General features: G+C 42.7%; 1 protein-coding gene across 2 annotated transcripts in view; it reads right to left on the bottom strand.

Annotated features, from left to right (window-relative positions):
• Window positions 1-2,676: 2,676 nt before the first annotated feature.
• CALR3 (calreticulin 3) overlaps window positions 2,677-22,497 on the bottom strand; it is a 21,767-nt gene continuing 1,946 nt past the window's right edge. For both annotated transcript variants that reach the window (XM_077859550.1, XM_077859551.1), the window contains 7 exons: window positions 21,396-21,599; window positions 14,396-14,490; window positions 11,435-11,623; window positions 7,879-7,986; window positions 7,662-7,793; window positions 6,555-6,647; window positions 2,677-2,901 (listed from right to left, as the gene is read on the bottom strand). In XM_077859550.1, the coding sequence (XP_077715676.1) occupies window positions 2,758-2,901; window positions 6,555-6,647; window positions 7,662-7,793; window positions 7,879-7,986; window positions 11,435-11,623; window positions 14,396-14,490; window positions 21,396-21,599 (965 nt within the window). In that variant the 3' untranslated portion in view covers window positions 2,677-2,757. The remainder of the gene's footprint in view (window positions 2,902-6,554; window positions 6,648-7,661; window positions 7,794-7,878; window positions 7,987-11,434; window positions 11,624-14,395; window positions 14,491-21,395; window positions 21,600-22,497) is intronic.

Genomic DNA, 22,497 nt, shown 5'->3' with positions numbered 1-22,497 from the left:
CAGAGGACCATTTGATATAGGAGAATAAGTGTAAAAGTTTGGGAAAAACAGAACAGGAATATAAGGTTACCTAAAGACTAGTAACTGCAGGAAACTGCTAGCCCTTCTAGGGCTAAAGGTCAAAAGGGAAAAAAGTGTTACCCAAAACCCATCATCACTGGGCCATGAGCAGGAACCCAGCTACTGCTGTTTTGCCATTGCTAAAGTCACTGATGTTTTTTCTCACCACTGCCTAAGGTGCTGGCAGAAGCCTGAAAAAAGAAAAAAAAAAAAAAAGGCCTCTCCTCTCTGCCTGCCTTCCTGCGTCTTTGTGACAGAACATGACAGGAAACCAATGGGTAAGGGTGTCTGTGAAATGTCTGTCATATGCAGGCTTCCAGCCTTAGTGTCAGAACCTACAGAGGCAATGACCACAGAGACTCTCCTGCATCATCCATGCCTGGAAACAGAAGCTTGATGCTATGAGTCCCACCCAGCTAGCGGCCTGTGATTCCCTTTTCCTCCTGTACCCACCACACCGGGCAGTGAGCCACCATCCTGCAACCTTTCTCGTCAGAGTCCAGAGCTACACTGTCCAACATGGTGGCCATACATCATGTGTGTCCAAGTGGCAATTTGAATTAATTACAATTAAATAAGGTTAAAAACCCATTTCTCCATGGAATGTACAACACCAGGAGTGAATCCTAATGTAAACTATGGACTCTGGGAGGTAATGATTGTGACAACTGTACCACCATGTTGTGAGATATTGATAGTGGGGGAGGATGTGTGGTGTACAAGTGGGAGCATATGGGTACTCTTTGTGCTTTCTGCAGTTTTGCAGTGAACCTAAAACTACTCTAAAACCAGTGTTTATTAATCTTTTTAAAAAATCATTCCTCAATCCCACTAGCCACATTTCAAGGGATCACGTGTGGCCAGTGGCCACCATACTGGCCAGTGCAAGTGGGAAACATCTCTATCTTCACAGAAAAGTTCCCCAGGATGGCACTGCTCCAGGAGATGAGCTCTGCGGGATCTGAGCTGGTCTGACCCAACTTCATACAACTATTTCCAGCATTTTCCCTCTAAACCTGTTTCTGCTTCTTTCCTCAGTTCTTTCCTCAGTAGCTTCTTACCTGGTTCAGAGATTAAAGAGGTAGACTGTTGAATCCCATCCCTGCACTTCATGGAAGTGAGTCTTTCATTTCTGAGAGTGATAACCAACCCCCAAGAAACCATTAGCCATCAGTCAAAAAGTCCACATTTAGGGGAAGCTGGGTGGCTCACTCAGTTGGGCATCCAACTCCTGATTTTGGCTCAGGTCATGATCTCAGGGTTGGTGAGAGAGGCCCCTCATCAGGCTCTGTGCTGAGCGGGGGGCTTGCTTGAGATTCCCTCTGCCCCCCAACCCCCACCAACTCACATGCATGAGTGTGAGCACGCGCACATGCGCACTCTCTCTCTAAAAATAATTTTTTTTTAGTCCACATTTGAAGGTCTGCCAACTTCAGCCAAAGTGAGAACAAAACTTGCCAGAATTTCACTTCATAGGCAGACTTTCCACATTGATCATCCAGCAACATGCCATATATAATTTCGAATGTATCCAGCTTATTTGTAATATCACTGGATTCCAAATTCCAGTGTCCAAATTTAGTGTCCTAAATTTTATATCTTCCAACACAGATTTCTGTATGAAAAAAGTTGCCTTCAAATCAGAAGACTAGGGCAGCCTGGGTGGCTCAGCGGTTTAGCGCCACCTTCAGCCCAGGGCGTGATCCTGGAGACCCAGGATGGAGTCCCATGTCGGGCTCCCTGCATGGGGCCTGTTTCTCCCTCCGCCTGTGTCTCTACCTCTTTCTCTCTCTCTCTGTGTGTCTCTCATGAATAAATAAATAAAATATTTTTTAAAAAATCAGAAGACTGTTATGCATGACTTTTAAAAAGCAAATTATTGGGCGGCCCCCGTAGCGCAGCGGTTTAGTGCCGCCTGCAGCCCAGGGTGTGATCCTGGGGACCCTGGATTGAGTCCCACGTCAGGTTGTCTGCATGATGCCTGCTTCTCCCTCTGCCTGTGTCTCTGCCTCTCTCTCTATGTGTCTCTATGAATGAATAAATAAAATCTTTAAAAAATAATAATAATAAAAAGCAAATTATTTGATCAAGGCAAAAAAATTGAAGTGAGAAGTAATTACTATTTTCACTTGAGAAAATGAATTTCATTCCTCTGTCTTACAGAGAACAAAAGGCCACAGAAGTGGGTCACAGAGGGAAAAGAAGCAGTGGCTTCTGTATGGCATGTCAAAGGTCTGTGCACACACATCCGGGTTTTCCAAAATAACCAGTGTACAGGTGAAGCCTGCAAAACCTTTCTACACTAATGACGTTGTGTAAAGTTTTCATATTGGAAAAGGTTAGCATATGCTGTTGGTAATTTGCAGCCTGAAGAAATAAGGCATCATTTTTCCTTTTTAAAAATATGTTTTACCAACTTTTATTTATAAAACATTTTAGGGGCTCAGGAAAGAGCATCGTATCTTTGGCCAGACCCTTACCGGCCTCTGACTCCTAGCATTCATGTTTGTTGAGAGACAACATGTTGGTACGCAGGGCTGAGGCTGACGGAACACCAGGCCAACCCCACTGAGAAGCATAGGAACGTTTTCAAAGAAAACTGGACAAATTACCACGTATGTTGACATTTGCACTTTTACATGTCGATTAAAGTAAAGGCAAGGTTTTACCAGTCATCTTTATCTGAGGTGGGAATGACTAAAGTTCATCCCTCTTATGAAATCTCTGGAAAATGTTTTCTTGCCCACCAAACCTGCCCATCAGCAAGTCCTGCTCATCTTCCTCACGGGCCTTCTTCACTTCCTCCTTGGCCTGTATGGCATCCATCTCCCTTTCGGGGCCCTTGGAGAAATAAACAGAGACATGAGACATTAGCTGCTGGGGGTTATGTTTCCAGGGAGTGGACTGGGTGTCCACATTCAGCCTGCCTCTGCCTTCTTGCAAGCCTCCACACTGCCCCAGGGGCAGCTTGGATGAACCGCACCCCCCTACCCTGAGGATGCCAGGCCCTAATCCCTAGACCTTCTCTGGGAAAGGGCTCTTTGCAAATATGATTAAGTTAAGCATGTTGAGATGGGAAGATTATCCCAAACCCTAACTTCCATCACCAGTGTCCTCATGGGATACAGGCAGAGAGAGACTTGATACATACAAAGATACAAGAAGAACAGACCAATGTGAAGACAGAGGCAGAAATTAGAGCCACGTGGCCACAAACCAAGGAGCATCAGGAGCCACCAGCAGCTGCAAGAAGCAAAAGAAGGATGCTCCCCTAGAGCCTTTGGTGGGAGCGTTGCCCTGCTAAGGCCTTGATTTTAGCCCAGTGATACTGGATTTTGGACTTCTGGCCTCCAGAACTGTGAGGTGATAAATTTGTGTTGTTTCAAGCCATCCAGTTTGTGGTAATTGTTGCAAGAGTCACAGGGAATAAATACAACCCCCTCCACTTCTTTCTATTCCCAGAGTATCTGGGCCCCCATCCTTCAATAAGCTGAACAGTGGATAGGCAATGAAGGAGTCCTCTGAGCCTAACTGAGAAAGCTCAGGCACATGGGACCAATAGAAGGGCTAGGGGTACAGGCACATCAAGAAGGTTTCCAAAGTTGTTCTTGAAGAACTTTAGTAAAGCTTTGCAGCAGAAATCAGATTTGAGAATAAATGGCTCACCATCAACAAAATGAAAAGGTAACCTACTGAATGGGAGAAAAATAGTTGCAAGTCATATCTGATAAGGGATTAATACCCGAGGTATAAGAACTTATACAACTTAATAGCAAAAAAAAGTCTGATTAAAAAATGGGCAGAGGATCTGAACGGACGTTTTCCAAAAAATACATACAGAAGGCTGACAGGCACAGGAAAAGATGCTCAACAGCACTCATCGTCAGGGAAAGGCATATTATTTTTGTAAAAGATTTTTATTTATTCATGAGAGACACAGAGAGAGAGAGACAGAGACAGAGACATAGGTAGAGGGAGAAGCAGGCTCCATGCAGGGAGTCCAATGTGGGACTTGATCCTGGGACTGTAGGATCACACCCTGGGCTGAAGGCAGGCGCTAAACCACTGAGCCACCCAAGCGTCCCAGGGAAAGGCATATTAAAACCACAATGGGATGGGATCCCTGGGTGGCGCAGCGGTTTGGCGCCTGCCTTTGGCCCAGGGCGCGATCCTGGAGACCTGGGATTGAATCCCACGTCGGGCTCCCGGTGCATGGAGCCTGCTTCTCCCTCTGCCTATGTCTCTGCCTCTCTCTCTCTCTCTCTCTCTCTCTCTCTGTGACTATCATAAATAAATTAATTAATTAATTAAAAAAATAAAACCACAATGGGATATTAACTCATACCTGTTAGAGTGGCTAGTACCAAAAAAATACTACATAAGCAGTGTTGGCCAAGGATGTAGGGAAGAGGGTTCCCTCCTACACTGTTGGTGAGAATGTATATTGGTACAATCACTACAGAAAACAATATGACACCCTCTCCAAATTTAAAAATAGCAATACCATATAAGCCAGTAATTCTACTTCTGGCTATTTATCTGAAGAACATGAAAATACTATCTCAAAAAGACATCTGCACCCCCATGTTTATGGCAGTGTTATTTGCAATAGCCAAGACACGAGAGCAACCCAACTATCCATCGACAGATGAAGAAAATGTGATAAATATGTATGTGTACGTGTGTGTCTACATACACACACAGTAGAATATTACTCAGCCATAAAAAAAGAATGAGATCTTGCCATTTGCAACACCATAAGAGCATTATGCTAAGTGAAATAAGTAAGACAAAGAAAAACAAATGCCATATGATCTCATTTATATGGATTGTTCTTTAAAAATGAACTTACAGAAACAGAACACATTGATGGTTGCCAGAGGCAGGGTTAGGGGGTGAGTGAAATGGGTGAAGGGGGGTCGAAAGGTATAAAGTTCCAGTTATAAAATAAGTCAGTTATGGGGATGTCATGTGGAGCATAGAGAATATAGTCAATGATATTGTAATAACTTTGTATGGTGACAGATGGTAGCGAGTTATGGTGGCAAGCATTTCATAATGTATATACATGTTGAATCACTATGTTGTACACCCGAAACTAATATAATATTGTATGCCAACTGTACTTCAATTAAAACAATAAGTAAAACACAGGCATTTCACAAAAGAGGATGTCTGGATGGCCACAAAAGCCATAAAACAGTGCCAACCTTCATTTGTCATCAGGGTAACACAACTAAAGCTAAAACTGGAGCTACTACTACCTACCTAGAGACACTCCCACTCCCCAGCACCGGTGAGGATGGGAGACAGCACAGCGCCCTTGGGAACAGCCTGGCAGTTTCTTATGGGGTTAAATATCTATTGTCGGACTCAGCTCTTCCTGGCTATTTATCCCAAAGAACTAAAAGCACACACACACACACACACACACAAAATGTAAGCAAATATTTATTATTATAATATTATTATAATAATAATAATATTTATTATTATTTATTATTATTATTCCTTCATCTGTCGAAGACTGGAAACAACCCAATTGTCTGCCAGCTGGTGAACAGATAAAAACCCCTCGGCAATACAAAGAAACTAACTACTGACTGCTACCCCAACAACATGGACGGATCCCAGACACATTATGCTTGAGAAGTAGGCTCAAAAAAGACCGCATGCTAGGTCAATCCATTTAAGGACACTCTGGAAAAGGTGAGACAATAGGGGCAGATACCAGATCAGTGGAGGCCTGGAGTGGGAGAGGGTCTGGCTACCAAGGGCCCAAGGAGAGTTTAAGGGTGATGACACTCTTCTGCATCTAGATTGGTGGTGGTGGTTTCACAACTGGATTCATTTGCCAAAACTCACAGGCCTCTCCACTAAAAAAGAGTGTCTTGCAGTATCTAAATTATACTTCAGAAATCTGACTCGTCAACAACTAACAATAGTACCAAGCAATAGCCAAAGATGTGGGTAAACTGAGACTCTCACCTACCGCACAAGGAAGCAGAAAATAGGATGACACCTTGAAAACTGTTTGGCTGCGTGGGATCTTGTGACCCAGCCTGTCCTCTCCTGGGCATACACAAGAATGATGGTAATGGCTTTATTCATGAGGCCACAAGCTGGAAGCAATCCAGAGCCACATCAACAGAGAATGGGTACCTACCTTCTGGAATATTCACACGCTAAAACTGAGCTGCTGCCATATTTGATAATATGAATCTCACACCACTGCCCAGATGAGTAAATATCAGGTGGCTCCATTTATACAAATTTCAAAAGGAAGTCAAATTGTTGTGTGGTGGTAGTTCCTTTGGGGACGGGTGGCAGTTGGGAGGGGATGCAAGGAGGTTCCCGGAACCCAGCTAACGTTCTGTATCTTGATCTGGGTGGGATGTTCACTATTGAAAAGTCATCAAGCCCTTTCCTGTATGTTAGACTCAAGTACAGACATAAATGAATAATGAACAAAAAGTTCATTGTGTGCACTGTACCTTTGTTTCCCCCCAAGTAGCCTTGCCAAAATTCTCAGCATACTCTTCGTCATCTGTGATCAGGAAGTTATCGAAGATGGTTCCTGATCTCACCTGTGGATGAAAATGAGGCCTTCCTTACTGATGGGAGGAATATGGCAGCGTTCCACCAAGAAACAGTTGTATTTGGCTCAGTGCCGTCACAGTGATTGACCCTTGACAGTAGCACCTGCTTAAACCCATTTCTAAAACGTCCTGTTCCCTCTCAGGTACTGGTTCTGAAACTTAGCTGCATATTGGGGCACTGGGTGCGTCAGTTGGTTAAGCATCTACCTTCAGCTCAGGTCACGATCCCAGAGTCCTGGGATCAAGCCCCACGGGCAGCTCTCTGCTCAGCTGGGAGCCTGCTTCTCCCTCTCCTTCTGCCTCCTCCTCCTGTTCATGCTTCTCTCTCTCCCTCTCTCATAAATAAATAAATAAATAAATAAATAAATAAATAAATAAAATCTTTAAAAAAATCTTAGCTGCATATTGGGATTGCCAACAACATTTTAGAAACTCCTGATGCCTGTCCTTACCCCTGGGCATGCTGATTTAACTGGTCCTCAGTGCTATCTGGGCATGGAGACTTGGAAGAGCACCCAAGTGACCTGAGCATTCCACGATGGTTGCCAACTGCTGCCCGAGAACCTTACTGGGCAAAGTAGGCCATGGCCAGCAGTGGCAGCACCACCCAAACAGAAGAGTGACGAATTCCCAGGGGGCAGGGCGGCAGCTAGGAAGTGCCCAGAGGGCAGAAAGGATATCTGTTTTGTCTGCACTGTATGTCTCGGATCCAGGTATGGGCGCCAGGCACACAGTACCAGCTATATGAATGAAGGAGTTTAGGCCGATGCTCAGAGTCCTCAAACTACAGCAAACTTAAAACCACATGATCAGGGGTACCCGGTTGGCTCATTGGTTGAACATCTGCCTTTGGCTCAAGTCATGTTCCCGGGGTCCTGGGATCGAGTCCCGCGTCAGACTCCGCAGGGAGCCTGCTTCTCCCTCTGCCTATGTCTCTGCCTCGGTCTGTCTCTCTCATGAATGAATAAATAAATAAATCTTAAAAAAAAAAACCCACATGACCTGCCAAAGCTCCAGTCCAATGGCACCAATGTTCTCAAATTCGGAGAGGTCATATTCTGTCAAATAGTTGGTGTTTTTCATCTTCTGGTGGAGCCAAATGTCTTTGTCTATACCCTCTGGTTTCAGGCCATCCTGCAACAACAAACTCTAAGTGGTGACCCCAAAGGACGCAGGCCAAGGCCAGGGAGGGTCATCCCAGGGAGAAGGTGCCACGTACCTGGTATGGAGGCTTCTGTAGCATGGGTGCCTGCCAGTCCCCATCCAGCTCACTATTCCAGTCACTTGGCTTGCTTGCACTGGCATCCAGAAAATGTTTCTCCCAGTCCTTAAATGTGTGTAAGAAAAAAGCCTGATTCCCAGATTTGAGAAAAGAAATTCTTGCCTACCAAGAGTCAGGAGTGGGTCCATGGCATTGATCGCAATCAATTTGGTGGTTAAAGGGCCAAGTGCTCAGTTCCCAGTCCCACCGAGCGTCTCAGGGGGCCACACCCTGCCAGGATTTTTCCCATAAGCCTTGGCATGATTACACTACCGTTCCCACGCTGGTGAGAGGAACAACAGTGGGCGAAACTCAAAATAGTGGCTGAAATTAAAATGAGGGGACAAGGGGCGCCTGTGTGGCTCAGTCAGTTAAATGGCCGACTCCTGGCTTCAGCTCAGGTCATGATCTCAGGGTCCTGGGATTGAGCCCTGTGCCGGGCTCCCTGCTCAGCACAGAGTCTGCTTGTCTCCCTCTCTCTCTATGCCCCTCCCTCCCACTTGCACAAATTCTCTCTAAAATAAGTAAATAAATCTAAAAAAAAAAAAATGGGCCAAAAGGGAATGAGAAGTGAGGGGCCACACAGTCACTACTGGTTAGGTGGTTTTTCTACATAGCATTCATACATGGAATGTTCCAGAGAAGCTGGACCACCAAGGAATGTTCCAAGACTTATCTGGGGGTAGCAGGAGAAAAGCAGTTATGTTATATAGACCTTCTCTATATATACATAAACAGTCACACTATACACATATAGATACATATGTACACATATATGCACATATGCAGGCATATGATACATATGAACACATCTGTATACACATCATAATACACATGTATGGTACACGTACACATACACACATGTAATACACATATATACACATGTACATAATACATACACATCTCTGTATATATGTGGCTTAGTAGTATTGAACAAATATTTGAATAAATGGATGAAGAAAAGGTGCTATGGATTAATATTCAGATAACATAAACGCATAAACGTTGTATATAAAGATACTTTCTCTTTTAGAATAACTGAAAAACAGTAACATTTTGCATTTAGACTGTGGCTTTTCCATGATATGTAATACTTCTCAATGATTGGTACCCAGGATTTGGTCACCTCCCCTACTGCTTTTGGCCCCTACCCCAGCTGGAAACAGATGAACCATTCTTGTGCTGGGACCAGGAAACGGTTACAATTCAATCTGAGTCGCTGGCTCCTTATGATTGCGGGCAATTAAATCATAATGTCATCATGAACTAATTTGTTGAGGAACTCACACGGAACCAAACATATGGACAAAACACAGCCAGTCTGGAGGCCAGCTTTTGAAAGGTTGATTAGGCTCCACCAGGGATCCCGCTTGCGGACATTCGGCCCTGAGACACATAGCCCTGCTAGCTGGCACTCAGGCATCCAGGACTTTCACCCCAAGACCTTGTCTTCTGCACACCCAGAGGGCTGCAGGTTCAGTTCCTTTGCCATTCTCTGCCTTGTTTAAAGTAAGTGCTCTAAATAAATAAATAAATAAATAAATAAATAAATAAATAAATAAGTGCTCTTGGGGCATCCGAGTGGCTCAGTGGTTGAGCAACTGCCTTTGGCTCAGGTTGTGATCCCAGGGTCCTGGGATTGAGTCCCTCATCAGCTCCCCCCAGGGAGCCTGCTTCTCCCTCTGCCTATATCTGTGTGTGTGTGTGTGTGTGTGTGTCTCATGAATAAATAAAATCTTTTAAAAAAATAAAGTAAGTGCTCTTTCCAGGTGAAAACTACTATTTTGTTCTGTTTTGAAGGTAAGCAAGGGAGGGAGAAACTTTGTTCTTTTGCTTTACTGATTACATTGTCCATGATGGCATATTTGATCATCAACAGTGCAACCGATCAGTTTTAAGTTGCCGAAATTAATTGTAAACACAGTCCAGTGGTGCCTGGGTGGCACAGTCTGTTAAGTGACTGACTCTTGGTTTTGGCTCAGGTCGTGATCTCAGGGTGGTGAGATGGAGCCCTGTGTCACGCTCTGCACTCAGCATGGGAGTCTGCCTCATATTCTCTCTCCCTCTCCCTCTTATGCTATCTCTCTCTGGCTCTCGCTATCACTCTTAAATCTTAAAAAAAAAAAAAAAAACCACATAGTCCAGTACTTTTAGTTATGGCAAAGACAATTGTCTTAAGATAAATGGCTCATGGGTTTGGTGTGGTGCTTGATGTTCAAAATAAAATGTTGCAACAATAAACACAAACTGAAAACAAAACAAGACAGAAGGTAGCTCGCAGTGGGTTGAGTGGTGGTTCCCAGGAATGGTTTGTCCACATCCTAAATCTCAGAATCTTGGAATGCGAGCTTATAATGAGAAAAGGATCTGAAGGCAGGTCATTATGGATTATCCAGTGGGTTCTAAACCCAAGGGCAAACATCTTTATAAGAGACAGAAAGAACACAAGAAGAGAAGACTATGAGGAGGCAGAGGCAGGGAATGATGTCTACCAGCCAAGAAACTCCTGGAGCCAACAGAAGCTGGAAGAAACAAGGACAGATTATCCCCTGGATCCTTTAGAAGGAGTGTGAACCTGCTGACCCCCAGATTTCTGCCTTTTGCCTTCAAGAACCATTAGAGAATACATTTCTGCCATTTTAAGCCACCTACTTGGTGGTACTTTGTTATGGCAGCCCTAGGAAACGAATGCGTAGCCATTATGGTAATGGATTCTTGGTTGTCAGTGACAAGTGTGATGCTCAAAAAATACTTTGTTCAAATTCCAAATTACAAAAAAATCATTTTTATAAAGGTTGCTGATGCATTTTCCTTTTTCTTTTTAGAAAAAATTTGGTTAAAAAATAAAATTTACTTGCTTTCATCTCAAATATTATAAAACTATTCTACATCACTGGGTGAAGCTTTGTGATCAGCAGCAGATGCTCTGGGGAAGACACTTTTTTTAGAAAGATCGATTTTTAAAAGTTCTTATTATTTTTTTAACAGAGAAAGAGTGTGGCTGGGAGCCAGAGTAGAGGAGCAGAGAGAGAGAGAGAGAGAGAGAGAAAGAGAGAGAGGGATCCCTGGGTGGTGCAGCGGTTTGGCGCCTGCCTTTGGCCCAGGGCGCGATCCTGGAGACCCAGGATCGAATCCCACATCAGGCTCCCGGTGCATGGAGCCTGCTTCTCCCTCTGCCTGTGTCTCTGCCTCTCTCTCTCTGTGACTATCATAAATAAATAAAAATTAAAAAAAAAAAAGAGAAAGAGAGAGAGAGAGAGAATCTTAAGCAGGCTCCATGCCAACGTGGAAGCCCAACATGAGGCTCCATCTCACAAACATGAGATCATGACCTGAGCTGAAATCAAGAGTTGGATGCTTAACTGACTGAGCCACCCAGGTGCCCCCAGAGAAGACATTTTGTGATAATGTTGACATCATGATTGATTACTAGCATCACAACAATCCCACAGGACCTGAGTACTTACAAACCTCACTGGCACACTCTCTAGAATTTTTGGGGGAAAATCCACACCTGGGATTTGCTATCTTCAACTTGCTCCCAATCCTTGGACTCTGCAGAGGTCTTCTCCATCTTCTTAAGTGATGTTAAGTTCCAGTCATACTCGATGCCGCCGGATTCAATTGACTGACCATCAATCTTCACTTCATAAGTGAGGTCGGGTCTTAAAATCAGAGCATAGAGATGTGTAAAGCCATCAACCTGCATGTTTTAAGGGGAGAAAGGATAACGATGAGATCCTTGGCATTTCAGGGCAGGTCTACATATGTGGTTTAAGACTTCAAAGGCTCGTTACAAATAGCAAGGAGAGTGGTTCTAGGGACAGGGTTGACTTGACTTAAAAAAATGCGTCCTACAGAAGAAATCACCCCTTTGTACCAAACTTCCTCACTGCCAAGCAGACTTGAGTGGATGATCCCCTTTGGCGTAGATGATGGCTCCTACCTAGTTAGACCCCCCACAGGTGGTTACGACAGGGTGGTGGGCATAAGCCAAGGGACCACTGCTCTGTTTGATTTATGACAAGTTACGTGGAAAACAACTTCCTGTTCGGTACTCTGAAAGATACCAAATGAAGCCCAGTCGATTTCTCAATGCAAGGAAGAACTTTCTAATGCTCTGAGCTGTCCAACAATTTAAGCTCTGCGAGGGCAGGCCCAGTGCCTGTCTTGGTCGTAAAGCCCCAGACCAGACCCAAGGGAAGCATTCAGCAGCAGAGGGGAATCCTGCATCATGCTCCAGCAGCGGCCAGTTCTTGAAGTGGGGCTGGGACAGCATGGGGGTCACTGGGATGCCTGGGGAATGTCCGTCACCAGGTCAGCATGACCTGCTGTATCTGCCCCTGGGCGGACCCTCCAGTCTCTTTCACAGACCCTCCAGAGATGCTGATGCTGCTCAGGTTTGGAAGCCATGGCCTCAGCATCTTAAAGGTTCTGTCAGGATTATCCTCCCTCTGCTAAGAGCCAAAAGTCAGAGTTCCTGCAGTACGCCTCTGCTCTGCCTTGCGGGATAGGCCACTGCTGTCCACGCCATGGCCAAATGGCTCTGTCTGTTCTGTGTCCCTCTCAACCTCTGTAGTTCGCTGTGACAGCTGAGTACACACTTCTTCCAATGCTCACTCCCTGATCCCTGCCCGTCTTGGTCTCCACTCACCTTTCCTAATTTAGACTTTGGCCTCATTGGCCGGGTTGTTAGGACCTTCCAGGACTTAACCACAGAAATCCACAGGTGCAGAGCCTCCTGAGAGAGAACATCCACCCCTGCACATATACAGTGGCTCCAAGCCAGGATCTTTAATCTCAACCATTGGCCTGAGCTTCAGACCACAGTCTCCAACAACTTACTGGACACCTCTACCGGGATGCCTGCCAGGATTTCACAACCAACAGTTCTAGACACAAATCCCAAGTGTGCCCTGGCCCCCTTACTGGCCTTTGCTTTTCCTGCTGATTAGCAGCAATCAATGCTGCTGAGACTTAATGTCCACATCCCCAGTACTCACATTGCAAACATTGTGAAGTCCTCTGGGTCCCACCCCTGAATTATCTGTCAAAACGTTCCCCTGTTCTGCATCCCGTTGAAGCCTTGGCCTAACAATCTCACATTTCTCTCTGCCTACTGATCACCATGTTTCTCCGCTCCTTGTCCCCAGAACACCTGAGGTATTTTTCTAACATGCAGATCTGACCCTCTCCTTGAAGACCCTTGAGGGCTGACCTGCAGGGGAGGTTCTCAGCCATTCCTTCATGGCATCACAGAATGAAAAGAAGCCCCTCCCCGGAGATAGCTGCTCCTTACTTCAGAAGACTCCCTGCTGTCAGTGCTCCTTCAATAGAAGTATTTTATTTTTCTAACAGCTTGCAGAAATAGCACACATCTGAGAGTGTCATCAGCCTGAGGGTGCCCTTCTGGGTGGTGAGGGCTATTGGTTGGCTGACCTGAGCTGATCAAGCTCTAACCTCCCCAACATAGTTCAGGCCAGACTGCACAGCCTCCATGGTATCACCCTTGCTTCCTCCCAAACACCTGATGCGCAACTAGACAATTTCTTGGGAATTGCAAAATGTGCATGCTAAGACAGGGGAGAAAGACTTGGATTTTGAGCCCTCCCTCACACCTACAGGAGGGATGTCAGGCCTTCCCGTGTAGAGGGGACCCAATGATCTTTTGTAGCCATGAAATCGGTGGGTGGAACCCCAAGAAGAACCATGCTGCTGATGGAGACTCACCTCCCCCCACACCCCCGGCTTGGGTCAGGACTGAATAAAGGGTGGTTATGGATACTTCCCCTTCATGCTGTCAACATACTCTGGAAATGCACTTTGGCCTCCTGCCCAGAATTGCCCAGATCCATGGAGGCCTCCCATGTTGGAGCTCTGAGCACTAGGAGTGCTCCCGGGGACAGGCCCCTCCTTCCTGGCGGCCACAGTCAAGTATCAGGAAGTGTATTTCCCTTCCATGGGCCCAGCGCCCAGGACCTGATGCAAGCTGCCTCTTTGGAGAAGCCCTGGCTGGGCCTCAAGGCATAAAGTGTTATTTTCACAGGATCCATGGGTAGAAGGTAAGAAAGTATGCTCTCGTTTTTGAAACACTCCCATTTGTAAATGCTTTGGTATTTTGAAGATTAATTTCTCCAGGACATTTTTTTCCCATCCTGAATATTTCATTCCTTAGTGAGGATGGATAGAGCCAAAATGAGACTATACTGTTGTAACCCTTACAAGGCAAATCATAATACCGCTCACAGTAAAAAGTGAGTCTGCCCTCCTGATGGGCACAAACTTCAGAAAACAAGCCACCAAAGTATATACGCGTCTCTAACGAGCCTGCTAAACTGGAAACCAGAGGCAAGGGGCATGTTGCTAAGATCCATCCCTGGTTCAATTACGTATTTTAAGATCAAAACTATTTTCTCTAAATTATGTTATCATTAAGAGCTAACACAATTACAGATTTGACTATGAGAGCGCTTACCTTACACCTGATTGATTTCTTGTTTGAGTGATACTGATTTTTGAAATGTAAAATAACATGAACTTTCCTGATATCAAATCCACAAATATCGGGTCCTACAAAAAAAAAAAAAAAAAAAATACGAGCTGCTCTCAATTTCCTTCTCTAATGCATCACCACAGGAAACCTCCAACCGTTCCCCTGGAGTAACATCCCAGGACGGAAGCTTACGTGTGCAGGAATAATCAGACTTTGTCGTGGATACAGTGACTCCCTTCTCCGTTCAGGTTACTTCTCAGGTCACTGCAGCTACTTTGGACTCAAGTGTAAGGCAGCACATGAGTAAGAAAAACATTTAACAGTCTAGGAAGCATCCCTGACATGCTGTCTGAGGCTTGGGCTGGTTCCAAAGCTCTGAGCGGTGTCCTGTGCCCGGGTGAGGGCTTCAGAGCCAGACTAGCTGGCTTGGATTCCAGCTCTCATTCATTGTGCTGAGACATATTTGCAACTATCCAGCTCCCGATGCCTGTGTCCTGTTTTCTAAAATGGGGATGTTAATCTTCCAAAGCTATTTTGCCAATTAAATGGGCTAATGTGTGTAAAGCATTTAATATGGCAAAGCTCACTATTTGTTATTATTTTGTCCCAAGACCACCCCCCCCCTCCAAATACACACACACACACACACACACACACACACACACATTCAGATTAAGGGTTTCTGAATATACTAAACAAGGTTTGCAAGAGGGATCTGGAAAATTTGTCAGACCTTCCGAGGATGTTTGGAATTACCCCGCCGCTGCTCTATTGACCTTAAGCAATAGGAATGTACTAGAGCATCCGAGAGTCTTTCTGTTTCAAATCAAATTCCACCACAACTGACCCGTGCCAGCACCGGCCCCTGGGGATTCTGTGAGGCTGTGTAAACACAGGCAGATGACTACGATTTTTTTTCTAGAACTTGCAGTGATGAACCTTCCGAATTAGAGAGATCCAGGCTGCATATAATTACTTAAAGGATATTATCAATTTGCCAGAGTGGATGTGACATTGAACTTGGAAGTAGCATCCTGAGGGACCAACAAAGAACACCATGTCTACCTCCCAGAACTCTCAGAGGATGCTTGTTTATGTAATTTCCTTTTTTTTTTCTTATCACTGGAAAACATTCCAGTTCAATTTTTAAAACAAAAGCTATGGTATGTGAACTATTTGTATGAAAGTCTACTACCTGGGGATTAAACCATGAAATTTTTCCTGCAATATTGGTCAGAATTTCCCTATTTCTAAGCACCTACATGCTTTAAATATTAAATTAAGCTTCACAACATGCCCAGACATGACCAGAAAATCTGGACATTTTTTGTTAACAGCGATCATCAAATATTTATGCACATCATGTATTTTTATGAGGAAATGGGGCAGACAGAAAGGATCTAAACAGGCTGACCTGCCTTTGGGCAAGAAAGTTAATCTTTGTGAGCCTCAGTTTTTTCTTTTGTTATTTGCAAAATAGAGCTGTGTTACCAGTTTCCTAGGGTTTTTTTTTTTTTTTAAGGTTTTATTTACTTATTCATGAGAGGCATAGAGAGAGAGGCAAGGCTCCCTGTGGGGACCCTGATATAGGACTCCATCCCATGACCCAGGAATCTCGACATGAGCCAAAGGGAGCCGCTCAACCACTGAGCCACCCAGGTGCTCCTCCTAGGGCTTTAAACGTTATCTAAGATTGCATTTGTAAGGCCCATGGCAATGGCCCCATAAAATATACTCTCTTCCCCTTCACCATCACAAGCCTCAGCAAGCTGCTCTCCTACCAAGGGGGAGAGCTGAGGCATCACAGGGAAGTGTTCTAACAGTAACACGGTGGGTTTAAGTTAAATGTAACTGAGTTAAGAGCAAATATAGGGCAGCCCCGGTAGCACAGCGGTTTAGCGCCGCCTGCAGTCTGGGGCGTGATCTGGAGACCCTGGATCGAGTCCCACGTCAGGCTCTCTGCATGGAGCCTGCTTCTCCCTCTGCCTGTGTCTCTGCCTCTCTCTCTCTCTCTCTGCATCTCTATGAATAAATAAATAAAATCTTAAAAAAAAAGAGCAAATATAATACAGGTAATTCACTTTTTTTCCCTCCAAAGTATGCGGTTTCACAATTCAGATGCAGCAAATATACTATGTATATTTAAAAGATGGGGATTCTGGCTCATATTTGGTGATTTTGTTCACCACACCTAACTAAATCAAATATTTGTGAAATCATCTCTGGTTCAACAGGTTATATATATATATATATATTTTTTTTTTTTTGCCAGATATATCTGTCATCCTATTTTAAGAGAATAATAACAACCCAAACCAAGTCATTTTAATTTCCTTTTTAATCAAAATAAAGACCTTTTCCATTCCACATTTTAAATTCAAGAGTAAAAGGGAGGCAAGGGAGAGTAGAGAGAAGTGAGCAGGGCTCAGGAACTATGCAGTTGGCGGAAACTCTACACCTACGTAACGCGGTGGCCTTGGACAAGTCACCTCACCCTCCAAGACAGGGTAGGATTGTATCTAAGTCCAATAAATAATCTAATATCTATTCTGTCTGCTTCTGTATAACACTATGACCAGCGGTGTATACAAACACAAGTACAGCATAATAGGTATCTGAAACCTGATGCTGATCATGATAAATTCAGAGGAAACTTCTTCAAGACATCCACATCGTGAGAGAAAAGAATTAAAAAAAAAAAAACAATTCCTCAAATTTAAATTACCAATGAATATTTTAAAACTACATCTCCATTCTTAAAAGATTTTTTTTCATTTTTTAAATTGTGGTAAAATACTCACAACATTTACCACCTTAACCATTTTAAAGTGTACCTTCGGTGGTATCAAATACATTCACACTGTTGCACAACCATCACCAACATCCATCCCCTGACTCTTTTCACCTTATAAAACTGAAACTCTATACCCATAAAACTAACTTCTCATACCCCCCCACCCCCAGCCCCTGGCAACCACCATTCTATGTTCGATGTCTGTAAATTTGACTACTCCATGGACCTAAAATAAGTACAGTTGTGTAGTATTTGTCTGTTTGTGTCTGGCTTATTTCACTTAGAATAATGTCCTCAAGTTTCATTCATGTTGTAACAGGTGTCAGTATTTGTCTCCTTTATGAAGGTGAAAGATAATCCCTTGTATGGACACTACACTACATTTGTTCATCCATTCATCCACTGATGGACACTTGAGTCCTCCAGCTTTCATCTTTTTTTTTTTAAGATTCATTTGAGAGAGAAAGAGAGAGAGAATGCGTGTGTATGTGTAAGTGGGGGGAGGGGCAGAGGGTGAGGGAGGGGGAGAATCCCGAAGCAGACTCCTTGCCAGGTGCAGAGCCCAACACGGGGCTCAAGCCCAGGACCCGGAGATCATGACCAGAGCTGAAATCAAGAGTCAGACACCCAATCTGAGCCATCCAGGTGCCCCTTGGTCTTCCTCTTTTGAGATTATTTTGGCTATTCAGACTCCCTTGAGATTTCATATGAATTTTAGAATGGATATTTCCATTTCTGCAAAAAAAAAAATCACTGGAATTTTAATAGGAATTAAATTGAATCTGTATATTGCTATAGAATCTGTAGATTGCTTTGGCTAATGCTAACATCTTAACATTATTAAGTCTTCCAATCCATGAACATGGGATATGTTTCCTTTCATTTACAACTTCTTTAATTTCCTTCAGCAATACTTTGTAGTTATCACTGTACAAGTCTTTCATCTCAATTCCTAAGTATTTTACTCTCTTGGATGCTATTATAAATGGAATTGTGTTTGCAATTTCCCTTTCAGATTGTTCATTGTTCATATACAGGAAATGCAACTGTTTTTTTGTATGTGTGTATGTTGACTTTGTATCCTGCTACTTCAGTAAATTCATTCATTAGTTCTAATAGTTTTTTTTGTGTGCAATCCCTAGGTCTTCTATGTATAAGATCATATCATTTGCAAATAGAGATAATTTTATTTCTTCCTTTCCAATTTGGATGACTTTTACTTATTTTTCTTGCCTAATTGGTCTGGCTAGGACTTCCAGTACTATGTTGAATGGAAGTGGTGAGAATGCATCCTTTCTTTGTTCCTGATCTTACAGAAAAAGCTTTATCTTTCACCACCGAGTAGGTTTGCTGTGAGTTTTTCATAGATAGCTTTTATTATGTTGAAGTAGTTTCCTGCTGTTCCTAGTGTGTCAGCTGTTTTTGAAATGGTAAAAATTTTAAATTTGTCAAATGCCTTTTCTGATCATTTATGATGATTATGTGTTTTTCTTTCATTTTGTTGATGTATCATATAATATTGCCTGATTTTCATATTTCTTTTTTTTAAGATTTTATTCATTTATTCATGAGACACACACAGAGAGAGGCAGAGACATAGGCAGAGAGAGAAGCAGGGTCCTTGATCCTGTGATCACACCCTGAGCCAAAGGCAGACGCTCAACCACTGAGCCACCCAGGTGCCCCAGATTTTCATATTTCAAATCCTCCTTGCAGACAAGGAAGAAATACTACTTGGTCATGGGGTACAATCCTTTTTAATATGCTGCTAAATTCTTCTTGCCAGCACTTTGTAGAGGATTTTTGCATCAATATTCACAAAGACATTGTTCTGTAGTTTTCTTGTAGCATCTGGCTTTGGTGTCAGGATAATGCTAGCTCATAGGATGAGTCAGGAAATACACGTTCCTTCCTCTTCATTTTTTTTGGTAAAGTTTGAAAAGGATTGGTATTGGTTCTTCTGTAAATATCTGGTAGAATTTGTGAAAGATCAACAGATTTAGGACTTTTCTTTGGAGAGTTCAGCTTACTTCTCTCTTTACTATTTATAGCTCTCTTCAGATTTTCTGTGTATTCATGATTGAGTCTTGGCAGGGTTTGTGTTTCTAGGAATTTGTCTATTTCATCAAGGTTATCCAATTTTGGAGTGTACAACTGTTCCTAGCACTGTCTTATAATTCTATTTATTTCTGTAAAATTGGAAGTAATATCCCATTCCTGGTTTCAGTAATTTGAGTCTTCTTTGCTCATTTAGCTAAAGGTTTTGTCAATTTTGTTGATCTTTTTGGAGAATCAACTTTGATTTTATTGTTTTTCTCTGTTATTTTTCTATTCATGATTTCATTTATCTCTGCTCTAATATTTATCATCCCTATTCACTTCTCCCTTCAATTTTACCATTCTTTGTTCATGTTTATGATGTTCATTAGATGTGTAAATGTTTATAATTGTTACATCTTCTTGCTATATTGACCTTTTTACTAATATATAATGTCCTTTGTCTCTTATAGCCTTTTTGATTTCTTTAAAGTCGATTTTTTCTGATATTAGTATAACCACCCTGCTCTCCTTTGGGTGCTATTTGCCTGGAATATCTTTTCACTTCCTTTCACTTTCAACCCGTGTCTTTGGATCTCATATGAGTCTTTTGTAGATTAGCATATAGTGGATCATGTGTTTTTATCCGTTCTGCCAATCTTTGTCTTTTGACTGGAGTGTTTAATCCATTTACATTTAAAGCAATTACTGCTAAGAAGGGACTCACCTGTCACTCTATTTTCTATACGCCCTACCGCTTTTTGTTCTTCATTTCTGCATTGCTGTCTTTTGCTTTTACTTGATTTTTTTTTTCAGGGAAACGTTTAATTCCTTTTTAATTTACTTTTGTGTATATTCTATGGATATTTTCTTTGTGGTCACCATGGGGATTACATTTAACATCCTAAAGTTATAATGCTCTAATTTGAATTTATACCATTTTAACTTCAATAACACACAAAACTCTGCTGTTCACCTCTTTGTCTGCACCTCTGTGATCAGAAGCAGCAATCAGCAATCAGAGCTCAGATTTGACATTTGGAGGACAGGGTCCTTTTTGTCCACCCTCTCTGTAAGCTGTGTGTACACTGCTCCAGGAGCACATGCACAGCTGCCTGCTGAGTGACTTGAAATGGAGGTTACGTATTTACTGTGCTAAGAGCTAACTGACTAAAACTAACCTTTCCATTCTTCCCCTGGAAGATGCAATCCTTCCACAGACTTCAGAGGTCCAAAACAGTTACATCAGATTCTGTTGTTACAATAGTTGTCTAGGTGGGAAGATGGATTCCTGGTGCTTCCTATTCCATTTTCCCAAAATCCTCTTCATTCTGAAAGCTTTTTGAATCCACATCCTTCAGTTATGTCTAGTTCCTGTGGCCCAACATGGTCCTGTCCCAATTCTAGCACAACTTTTAATCAATTACTCCTGTTATCAGGAAATATTTAAAGCATACCAGAGCTCAGCAGGGGCTAGACAGGAAACATTTTGGCCTTCCTATCATTTTCATGTGTCAAAAATATTATCCTTCTTTCAATTTTTTTTCAATGATTAAAAATGTTAAAACCATTATCAGCTCATGGGGCATAACAAACGCAGGCTGTGAGCTGATGTGGCCCATGGCCAAGGTCTGCTGACTCCTGTTATATTCCAATACTTGAGGCTACATTAATGTTGAGTAACTTTCTCAAAGTACAATAGGGGGCACCTGGATGGCTCAGTTGGTTAAGTGGCCAACTCCTGATTTTGGCTCAGATCATGGTCTTAGGGTTACACATCCTGGGACTGAGTTACATATCCAGCTCTGCACTCAACAGGGAGTCTGCTTCAGGATTCCCTCTCTCACTTTGCCCCTCTCCCCCACTCACTCTCTCTCTAAAAAAAAAAAAATATATATATATATATATATATATATATATATATAAATATTTATATATGTAAATATATAAATATATGTATAAATCTTTAAATATATATATATTTAAAGAAAGTACAACAGAATGGCACAGTTGCCTTTTTATATTAGTTTAAAAACCTTTGGTTGGATATATCCGATACTACTACTTCGGTAAAGTCTTAGTCTGAGGATTCTATGAAGTGGAAGGATTCAAAGTCACCAGAAATGGTGGTTTTGTACTATCTAAACTCACCAAACATAATATAGTACTGGGATTTTCCATTCAGGTTCTTCTGATCCACATCTGCAGGGAAGACCTTAATGTAGCCTCCTCCACAGTCCATCTTCTGCTCATGTTTCACCGTATACTGAATGACCAGAGTCTTCCCTTTATTGCTAAATGGTTTGAATCGTGCAGAGATGGCATAGAATCGGCCATTTTGAGTGGTTTGCAGACCTTTAAACAAAAAATACTCATGAAAGATTAGGAATGACACTGTGCTCAGTTCTACAGGGAATTAAATGGTGGTCCTCCCATCCCCAATAATAATAATTTATGTCAATTCAGAGCCTCAAAACGCATTTTTACAATAAAACATGATGGACATACCACTAACAGCCTCTCTGCTGCCACAGAACTTTCCACACACAGTTGTTTTTTTGCTTGGTATACCTCTGTCATGTCTCAAATTACAAAAACACTTCAGCTTTAAATGATAAATATGGAACCTAATTATGGATAAGAAGTGAATTTTGTTTCGATTCATCTTCCAAAGGGAGGGAATATACATTAAGGCTTATGTAGCAACTCAATTAAGAAACATCCTACATCTTTTCTTTAAATTGCATCTTGAAATAGTTGCTTCAGATATACCACAGTGAATGGAGGACAGAGTGCTGACCTGCAAAAATGTACTTCACTGCACGGGATGCACTGGCCTGTAGCTGCCCTCTTTTTACAAAGATACCACCCTGTTGTCACATGAATCATCTCATATTTTATAAGTTAAGGTGTTCACTTCAAGACTAAACCCTTCTTTTTTCAGTAGCCACCAGGCTCTGTACCAAATCCTTATTTTATACTGGAGTAGAAGATAGACTTGAAAATAGATCCAGTCTTACTAGAATCTAGTCTTCCTTGCTCCACATTCCTGCCCCCATACCTGCCAATGCTGAGATCCATCATAAATGCACTTGGTATTTTCATTTTCTATCAATATGTCCAAGCCTGAACTCATAGCTGACTACCCACTACTACACTCATCTCTCTCTCATTCTCCCCCTCCCATCCTTCCTTTCTCAAATAATTCATAGGTTCACCCCCTTCTCTACCACCTTACCATCTAGGCAATTCC

This window comes from Canis aureus, chromosome 19, assembly GCF_053574225.1.
Source record: "Canis aureus isolate CA01 chromosome 19, VMU_Caureus_v.1.0, whole genome shotgun sequence".
NCBI lineage: Eukaryota > Metazoa > Chordata > Mammalia > Carnivora > Canidae > Canis > Canis aureus.
This window is presented reverse-complemented; position numbering and strand designations above follow the sequence as displayed.